This window comes from Colobus angolensis, unplaced genomic scaffold (genome assembly GCF_000951035.1).
Source record: "Colobus angolensis palliatus isolate OR3802 unplaced genomic scaffold, Cang.pa_1.0 Scaffold138, whole genome shotgun sequence".
NCBI lineage: Eukaryota > Metazoa > Chordata > Mammalia > Primates > Cercopithecidae > Colobus > Colobus angolensis.
In genome coordinates, this window is record NW_012114466.1 from 389,007 (window position 1) to 399,043 (window position 10,037).

The window sequence follows — 10,037 nt, forward strand, 5'->3', positions numbered from 1 at the left end:
TTCTGGCAGCCCAGGACCAGCTCACAGGGGCCTACCACCAGCCAGGCGGGTGGGGCGCGCCACCCGGGACAGTGTGGCCAGCTGCAGGTGGGCCCAGGCTCATTTCTTATAGTGATTAGGGGCGTCGGCGAAGGCAAACTTGAGGCGGTAGGCCTCGGCCAGCAACAGGCTGATGTCCTCGTCATCCCAGTGGGCTGTGGGCAGGTTCTGGAGGAAAAGCAGCAGCTCCTGGGGAGAAAGAGACAAGCCCAGGTGAGAGGAGGTGACCCACAGTGGAGGGTGGGTGGCCCAGGAAAAGTCACCCAGCCCACAGCTGCTCCCTGCTCAAGCCTAGCTGGGCCCCAGGCCTCGTCCCACAGCCCCCGCCCCATCCCAGCAGCCAGGCAGGAGGCCCACTGCGCAGCTCCAAGTCTGACATCTGAGATGTCATGGCAGGGGCTGCCCAGCGCTTCACTTAACTGCATCTCCTGCTCCTCAGGGGGAGACCCAGCTCTCGGGGCCCTGTTGCAGCTTTGCAGTCTCCGCCCAGAGGCTTTCCATTCCCCTAAAGCCTGTATCAGCCCAGGAAGTACCGCAGCATCCCTGGAACTGTCACTAAGCACAGACTTCTGTGCATCAGGAGACCCCTCCGGGCAGCAGCACAGTCAGCAGGTGAAGCCCACACGTGTGGGGACCACAGAATGGAGCCAGCTCAGGCCCACCCTGGGAGCCCAGGAACACAGCAAAGCCCCCCCAGCCCCTCCTCCATGCCTGCCTCGCACCAGTGGGTGGGGGTGCAGGACTCCACCAAACCCAGCTTCGGGTCCAGGTCCAACCTGGGGCCCTGGGACGATGACTCCACCCTGAGGCCCAGCTTCCTCCTCTGCAAAATGGGGCCACCGTTGCCAGCCTGTCAGGGCTGCTGGACAGACTGAGAAAACACTCACACAGCCAGCAGCACAGCCAGCACTGAGTGGGCACACAAGGCTCACTGGGCACACTGGTCTCACTGGGCATGCGGGGTGGACACACCACGCTCACTGGGCACACCAAGTGGGCACACTGGCTGGACACACAAGGGTCACTGGGCACACTGGGTTCACTGGGCATGCTGGGCGGGCACACCAAACTCACTGGGCAGGAGCACTGGGCTCACTGGGTAGGCACATTGGGCTCACTGGGCACTCTGGCTGGGCACACTGGCTCACTGGGCAGGTTCACTGGGCTCACCAGGCAAACTGGGCAGGTGCATTGGGCGCACTGGGAGTGCTGGGCGGGCTCCTCTGGCCTGCAGCTGGGCTGTGTCTCAGCTCGGCCGTGTCTCAGCTCAGGTGGACTATGGGGGCACTGAGTCCCACCCCCAAAAGACACACGGGGGACTGTCTCCAGAGCTCATCTGGAAGCCTGCGGACACTGGGAGATGTCTACTGAGGCCAGGACAGGGAAGGAAAAGCACAGGTCCTTGGAGAACCCCCTCCACGATCACTGCCCCACAGCCCTGCCTCCCACATGACCACACCCACATCCACAGCAGCTGGCGGCCCACTAAGGACAGGGCAGGTCTCGGGGGACCCCAACACACAGGGGGCTTGGCAGAAGTAGGGAACAGAGAGGGCCGAGTGGCCAGAACAGCCTCCTGGGGTGGGGGTTCTCAGAAGAGAAACAGGACCATTGGGTCAGGGCCAGCCCAAGCCCAGGCTCCGTCATGAAGCTGGGCAGACTCCCTGAGGGAGAGGGGTCTACACTGCTCGGATGGCCCTGCAAGCTCTGGTCCTTGATAATTTGCCCCTGGGGGCCACCTGCAGGCTCCCCGGCTTCTCCTACCTCCCACCCCAAATGGAAGCCGGATCCTGGAAGTCAGGAAGGCAGCTGAGGAGCCCTGAGGGTGCTGGAGGGTGCTGGAACTGCCCTTCCCCGGATCCTAGCAGGTGACAAGGGACAGGGAGGGCCACAGGCTAAGGATGCCCATGTCGCCTGCCTCGAGAAAACACAGTCCAGCAAGGCTGGCATGCAGGGGAATGGAGGGGTAGCCGGGCTCTGCAGTTCACATCCTGTCTCCCTGTCCAGGAGGTCTTGGGCCGTGGGCCTGGCTCTCCAAGCCACACTCTTCTTCATCTGGAGATAAGGATGGCAAGCTCTCTACATTGGCACAGCCAGGATGAGCTGAGCTGAGCTGTGCAGGCACAGAGCCTGGACAGATGACCCAGGCTCACATCCTGGCTGTGCCGGAGGCTGTGGTCCGCGTGTCACCGGCCCCACCCTCACTGAGGCAGGCCCCTTGGCCATCCCAGAGCCACACTCCCCATTCCCGAATCAGGAGGGTTACACACGAGGACCGTCCCCTCTCCGTTCCCGCATCAGGAGGGTTACACACGAGGACCGTCCCCTCTCCGTTCCCACATCAGGAGGGTTACACACGAGGACTGTCCTCCAATTGCTATTTCGCAGTTGCTGGGCTTCCACCCCCACTTCCTCAATTCCATTTCCTTTAGCATTTTGGATACTTTCAGTGGGCCTTTAAATTGAATTCAGGGAGCAAATTTCACTGGCTAAAAGTCCCTGGGGACATATCAACATCAATCTGCTGTCTTTCACCATTAGATGCAACTTACACGGATGCCAATCCAATTCTGAGCAGGTCATAAATAAATACCTTTGGTTTTATTTTTAATCCACTTCGCTTCATATTATCATGACCTCGCTCCTTGCAAGGTGAGAAGCAGTACCCTCCCATTATGGTAACTCACCGACTCTACTGCACACTCATTTTCAGAATCTAATTTAGTCCCCCAGGTTCACTGGATGGAGGGAGAATAGAAATGCCCAGTTCTTCGCAGCCTGCAATGCTAAAGAAGGAAAAATCTATCTGGGTGACCTTTACGGGAGGCGAAGAACACAGCCAAACACGTCCTTAAATACAGATTTCTTTTTGAAAAAGCCTTGTCTTATTTATGCACTAGGCCAAGCTGTCTCCTGTCTGGGAAACACGGCACATTTATTAGCCAAGAGCTGTTCTGCATCGCCCACACCAGGCAGGCGGACAGGCCACCACGGGCGAAGCCATCCCTCGGTCACATTCAGGGACATGGCTCTCCCAGCAATGACGATGCTGCCTGTCCAGGAGGGCAGATGGAGAGAGGCCTGCCCAGGGCTCGGCCCAGAAAACTGTAGACAGCACTTGTGTTTTTATTCTTAACTTTTCCATAAACAATTAAGGGCCACATTTGTGGATCTAAAAGTTAAAGGAAGGCTCTGCTCATGACACTGATGCTGTAGAAGTCAAGGTCGCCTCAGGTCTCTGCAATCCATTCCCTTCCCCGGTCCCTGGGGCACCCACTGTCTCCACAAAGCCATAGCTGGAGGGCAGCGTGGAGTGCACCCCGCCTTTCTCCATCAGCCTGTGTCCGGAGAATCCTTCCAGTGGACGTCGAATGTCTGCAGGAGCCCTTTGTAAAGGCTGTGGGGGTCTATGGTCAGTGAGGGATCAAAAGCAACAAAACCAGACTCTCGCTGCATGGCCTGGAGGCTGACAGTTCTCAGGCCTGACCACACGTCCATGAGCAACCAAGGAGCTCGAAAAAACGCCCCATTGTCCTGGCCCCAGCCCAAGCAACGGACCTGGACCTGGGAGGTGGGGCCTGGGGAGAGGGATGTCTTGGTCCTCAGGATGGTGGGCGACCTGGGTGTGCCCTGGACACTCTCAGACACATGATGAGAGTGGAGAGAGCTGTTCACGCTTTCCGCCAGCCGGCGCCTGTTGAAGTCGAGGGTTGGGGGGGCCCTGCCCACACCACCCAGGCAGAAGTGGAGCCCTGACTCGCACACCACCATGCAGGCAAAGGCATCTCTCTAAAACCTCAGTGAGTGGGACACGGGGTGGAGGTGAGAAGCCAAGCTGGGATGTTTCCAACAGTTTTCCCCCTTGGACCACACAGCAGCGGACGGCACTTACACAGAAGCCGCCATGCTGCTCGCTCCTGCCCGGGCGGTTCCAGCAGGTGAGGCTCCCGATGCCGGAGACCAGGTGAGGCCTCCTGATGCCGAACAGCAGATATCGCCATGGCTTTGGCTACTTCTTACCAAAAGGGTTTTATTTATTTATTTATTTATTTATTTATTTATTTATTTATTTTGAGACGGAGTCTCGCTCTGTTATCCAGGTTGGAGTGCAGTGGCCGGATCTCAGCTCACTGCAAGCTCCGCCTCCCGGGTTTATGCCATTCTCCTGCCTCAGCCTCCCAAGTAGCTAGGACTACAGGCGCCCGCCACCTCGCCCGGCTAGTTTTTTGTATTTTTTTAGTAGAGACACGGTCTTCACCGTGTTCGCCAGGATGGTCTCAATCTCCTGACCTCGTGATCCGCCCGTCTCGGCCTCCCAAAGTGCTGGGATTGCAGGCTTCAGCCACCGCGCCCAGCCCAAAAGGGTTTTATTTTTCCAGAGTCAAACGAATCCTAGTGCCATCCATGGAGGACACTGACCTCCCCCGTGTGCCAGGCCTTCCCAGGAAGGGTGAGATGGTGACATGCCCATGTCCTAAGGCCCCAGGCTCCAGAACAGGGGTGGGTGGGTGACTGCAGACCCTGGGTTGCCTCAAGACCCTGAGCTCCGTGTGGCTGGCCCAGGGCTGAGGCTCACGTGAGAATGGGCAGCAGTGAGGGAAGCAAGATCACTGGATCAGATGTGGGAGTACTGGGCCCGCGCCCGCCCCCGCTGCTGCCTGACCCCGTGAGTACTGCAGGTGTGTCCCTGCTGTTCTCCCCAGCGTCTCCGCCACTCCATCAACAGGTCTATGTGTCCCTGTGTCCCGAAAACTGAGCCCACAGCGCTTGCTGTGTAGTGAACATCACAGAGTTCCATGAAGCAATTAGGAGCATGTTTGCTGGTGCCCCACAGCCACATTCAAATCCCAGTCCAGGTTTATTAGCTACATGACCCTGGGCAAGTCTCATAACCCTCAGTGCCTGAGTTTCCTCATCTGTAAAACGGGATAATAACAGTGATAGCGACAGGAGACAGACAAGTTCCTAGACAGACACGGACCGGTCCCCGGTGAAACCTGACCTTCAAGCCAAGGACACTTTAGAGCCTGAACACCAAACTGCCAGTTCTGGATAGAGTCCATGAACCAGAGTGAGAACTTTCATCCCTGTCTTACCCGCTCTCTTTCAATTGGTTCATTCTGAATGATTTCCTTTATCTGATCAAATGGTGCTTCTTCCAAGCCCACCCATGGTCCAATCAGCATTCACTCCCCCACTCGAAGCCCATAAAAGTGCTGGACTCACCCTCACAGATGGCTACCCTGCCTTCAGGTCCCTTCTTGCAGCTAAGAGCTTTCTTTCTGTTGCTCGGTAAAATTCTACTCTGCCTTGGTCAGGAGTTCGAGACCAGTTTGGCCAACATAGTGAAACCCCGTCTCTACTAAAACTACAAAAAATTAGCCAGGTGTGGTAGTGTGCACCTGTAATACCAGCTACTTGGCTAAGCTGAGGCAGGAGAATCGCTAGAACCTGGGAGGTGGAGGTTGCAGCAAGCCGAGATTGCGCCACTGCATTCCAGCCTGGGTGACACAGTGAGACTCCGTCTTTAAAAAAAAGAAAAAAAAAAATTCTACTCTGTCTTACTCTCTGGTGTCCACGTACCTTATTCCTCTTGGCCGTGGGACAAGAACCCAGAACCTGACAAACTGCGGGAGCAAAAGAGCTATAATGCTTGCTGAGCTGTGGGCGGCAGGAGTAAAAGCGCTGTAACCCTCCCTCCCACTCGCCGAGCTACGGGAGCAGAGAAGCTGCTGGGTGCCACTCCTTCCCACTTGCTGAACCGCTGGAGTGAAAAAGCCAGAATAATAACTGCCTTATTGGGTTGTTGAATGTGTGCAAAGTGCCCTGGACAAAGATTGAATGGCTGGCCACACCTTCCACAATGGGGCTTCCAGGGCCCATGATGCGCCAGGCACATGAAGGTGCCCCGCTGTGCACACGCCTGGGTGTTACCTTTCTGTGTGTATATGCAATTTCACAGACATGCACTTGCATGAAGAACTCCAAAAGGACCATCAGCCAAAGACTAATGTGGTCATTGCTGGGAGAGAATGTGATGATTTCTTTTTCTTATCCATAGTTTCTAATCTTTTCAAAATAAACATGCATTAGCTGTATACTAAAAACAATTTTTAAAATAAAAGAAGTGCAGGGTCTGCTCTGAGATCATGCTGGAACCTCCTTGTCCAGCTGGGCAGCTGCCAGGACAGTGCCCCGCCCGGTGCTGGAGCTCTGCTTACAGGGGTAGGGAGAAGGCCAGGTGCTGTGAGGCACCCCCACACTGCAGCCAGAGCACCTGGAGCACCGGCTCCCACCTGCACTCCGGCCCCTCTTCTCCAGCAAATGGGGCGTGAGATCCAGGGCCTTCATGCCAGACCTTCTCACAGGCACTGCAGGTGTTCACTGGGTGACCACACGCCCAGGGCTGCCCTGTGCCAGCCACCGCTCCAGGCACACACTCAGCCCACAGCCCGGCAGGGCGTACATGCGCGAGTGTGTGTGCTGGTAGGTCAGGCAACAGATGGAGAAATAAACAAGAAAAGAGACAGGGTCCAGCACTATGCAGAGAAGCGTAATGGAACCATGGGACGCAGGCTACTGCAGACTTCGCCTTCAAGAGCCACGAGTGGTACGTCTGGAACGGGGTGGGTCTGTGCAGAATGCACTCTGGACTTTGAATATTTATTAAGAACAAAAGAATGTAAACTATTCTTTTATAATTTTTATATTGATTCTAGGTTCAAATGATAGTATTTTGGATGTGCTGGGGTAAATATGTTATTAAAACTAATGACACCTGCCTCTTTCTTTGTTTTTACGCTTCCATGTGGCTGGTGACACATTCCTTCTGGATAGCACTGTTCTAGGTATAAATCCTGCCTCCCTCCTCCGCCTGCTCCACGCCAGGGTCTGCTGGCAGCACTGACCAGTGCTTCCCTCCCCTGGACCCTCTGTGCACACAGAAGGTACTGGAAGGCTCCCCCAGGCAGGAAGGGCTGTGTGCGCAGTGGCAAAATTCGTCAACACCTGCTCCCGGGCACACAGAGGTCTGCTTAGAAGCTACTCAAGTCAGAAGTTTACAAATTGCCAACATGCAAAGATGAATAAATTAATCACGATTGGGGCTAAAAGGCCCATTTGCCTACACTTGTTATTTTCTTCCTCTTGTTATTATCTTCCCCTAACCGAGAAAGATGAAACAGGACTCACCACGGTGACATGCGAGGCGGGGAACAGGGTTAATTGCTTTAATTTGCTTTTCCACAGCCTCCTGACACTCTGCGTGCGCAGCCTGGTGAGAAACCCTAACCATTGGAGGTGCTGCAGAGTGCCCGGCTGTCTGCAGCGGCGAGGACCTGGTGCCACCTGGGGAGACCACTGAGGACCCTGGGGTCTGGGGGACAGGGCAGCAAACACGAGGTTTCCCAGCAGGCAGGCAGGCCCTCGGGCACTTCTCTCAACCCCTCCGTCTTTTAGGTGAGGAAACGAGCGGACAGGCTGGGCGACTTGTCACAGGAGGCATGCAGCAAGCCCGGCACCCTTGTGGCACCCACACTGAGTCCCATTCCCCGTACCGCTGTGGGGGGCAGCGGGGCGGGCTAGATCCCTGCTCTAGAACCCAGCAGGCTAGAGCCAACTCTCCACGCACTGTCCGTGGAGGACGAGTCCCTGGTCTAAGAGATGGTAATGGCGAGGGGAGCCACCCCCAGGCTAGAGGGGCAGCAATACCCGTGCTGGTGCAAAGGGCTCTAGGAACTTGGGCAATGACACCCATGCTGGTGCAAAGAGTTCCAGGAACTCGCCCTGTTGTTTCGTGCTTATCATGACCACCGCCCTCTATCTGCAGGAGTTGCAGGCACCTCCTGGGAGGTGACGGAGGAGCCCCTTGAAGGTGCCATGAGGGCTGAAGGGTCCGGCGCACCCCCTGGAGCGGGACAGGCAAACATAAGTCGCTCCTCTACCCCTGCCACATCCTCCTCACCACGGGGCCCTGGCAATCACGAGCCCTGGCAACCGCCGGGGACAACAGCCACACTTCACAGAGCAGGAGAAGGCCAGGAGAGCTGAGGCCAGAACCAGAACAAAGGCCCTGCCGCGCCTGGACTCCACCCCCTGCCCTCCAAAGAGGCTGGACTGAGCACTGGATGGGCCCCTCTCGGTCTCACTGACCCCTCACTGTCACTCCCACTCCCGATCTGACAACAGTCTCCGTGGACCACGCACTACAGAGGTCAAGGGTCACTGTTCCTACCCAAACCCACGGGCCTTTCCGCAGACAGCGGGGCATCTGTATTCCTCCTGCGCAGGGGCTGCAGAATGTGAATCCATATTCAACACCAAGTATCCGCTCCCATGAAGTACACGTGTAGATGAATGAACGGGACCAGCTGAGATGAAATCATGCTGAAAAGGCCGTTGCTGCCAGCGCTGCCAGCCGAGGGACCCCAGTGAATTTCAGGCTGCAGGAGACCCGCAGATCGTGCCTGGTCCACTTCAAGTGGCCGAATAAGGCCATTTCCTTCCTCTCGGGTCTCCATTTGGGTTCCTGGCTCGACACTCACATTCAGCCTTAGGAAACAGGCCTAGGAACCCTCTGTGGCGAGGGACCGCCAGCCTCCGCAGCAAGGGCAGCAGAGACCCAACACACAGGCCATGCCGAGGCACAGGCCGTCCCATGCCCCAGGCAGGCTGGGACCCCCGCCGAAAAACCTCCCGGGAGGAGCTCACCCTGACACTCCCCAGGTCCTGCCTGTCCCTCACACTCAGGTGACCAGGGGCTGCCCTGGACATGCATAAGTGACAAGTGCCTCCAAATCAGTTCCCTAACAAGACCCACTGAGAGTACACTGGACTTGTCCAACAGGACTTCAAGCTGGTGACCGAGGCCATAGTGGCCCATGTCTAAGGAGCTGGCAGAGTGTGTGGCTTTTCCTGTACAAACGAGAACGGCCTGCGGGGAGGGGCTCCTGCTCCAGTGCACACCCTCCGCGACACGCAGCTTCACGTGGCTGGGCCAGCCTTGCCTCACCCTTGGCGCAGCCCACGGAGGCCTCGGGGTCATCTGAAGCCGGCTGAGATCTCCGCACAGCAGCGTCAGAGACACAGGGCTCAGCTCTGTTACTTGGCGCGGTGATGGCTGCTTCGTATAAGGAAAAGCATGGGCCTTGGAGATGTTGCCACGGGAAAGAAGTAAGGCCATCTTCGCAAGGTGGCCGTGGGCTGCTGACAGCCGAAGGATGAACTTGGCGCTGATGTGTGCGGACATCCAGGGAAAGGGGACCTGCTGGGCTCTTGGTGTCCCGGTGCTCATGAACCCTGCTCAGCGGTGCAAGTATGTGCGTGAGGAAACGACCCCGTGGTGCAGGTGTCATGACTGGTACAATGGTGAGGCTGCCCTCAGAGCCGGGTGGCTTGAGATCCAGATGCTAGGAGCCCTGGCTGCATGCAGGCACTGGGAGCACTGGGAGCACCGTGCTGTGCCCACCCCTCAGAGGCAGTGCCCGTCCCAGGCTCCTGCACGGAGGCCTGTGCTTTCCTTGCTCTCCCCCCACTGCCCTTCCTTCTTACCCTCTGACCTCTCCTGGCTGTTCAGGCTCCTACAGCGACCATGGCTGTCCCTTTCCCATTGCAACCTCACCTGTCTGCCTTCTGTGTAACTCCAGGTCACCTTTCAAGGCTCTGGGAGGACGGAACCGCACACACCGACCATACCACCTTTAGATGCACCTGTGCTCCAGGGGGCGCTGCCTGTCTCGATGCTGCAACCAGAGACCTTTGGTTTCAGCCTCCTAAGAACGGCATTTAAAGGTTCAGAGACTATTTTGAGCAGGAATTATGGGGAGAGGGCAAGCAAGACAAACGGGGTCCCCAGAGAGGATGAGAATGAGTGCAGGCGTGGGGAGGGGACCCGTGGTCTCCGCCCTGGATGCCAGAGAAAGAGGGGCTGCTTGCTCAGGGTGGGCCTCCCAACATCTGATGGCCATGATCCTCCTGTCCCTCTGTCTGGGTGGGGCAGC

The 10,037-nt window shown here is 57.0% G+C and overlaps 1 protein-coding gene across 3 annotated transcripts in view; it reads right to left on the reverse strand.

The window, feature by feature from the left end:
* The window catches only part of TBC1D22A (TBC1 domain family, member 22A), a 425,787-nt gene continuing 415,750 nt past the window's right edge, over positions 1 to 10,037 (reverse strand). For all 3 annotated transcript variants that reach the window (XM_011934740.1, XM_011934742.1, XM_011934741.1), the window contains one exon: positions 1 to 228. In XM_011934740.1, the coding sequence (XP_011790130.1) occupies positions 100 to 228 (129 nt within the window). In that variant the 3' untranslated portion in view covers positions 1 to 99. The remainder of the gene's footprint in view (positions 229 to 10,037) is intronic.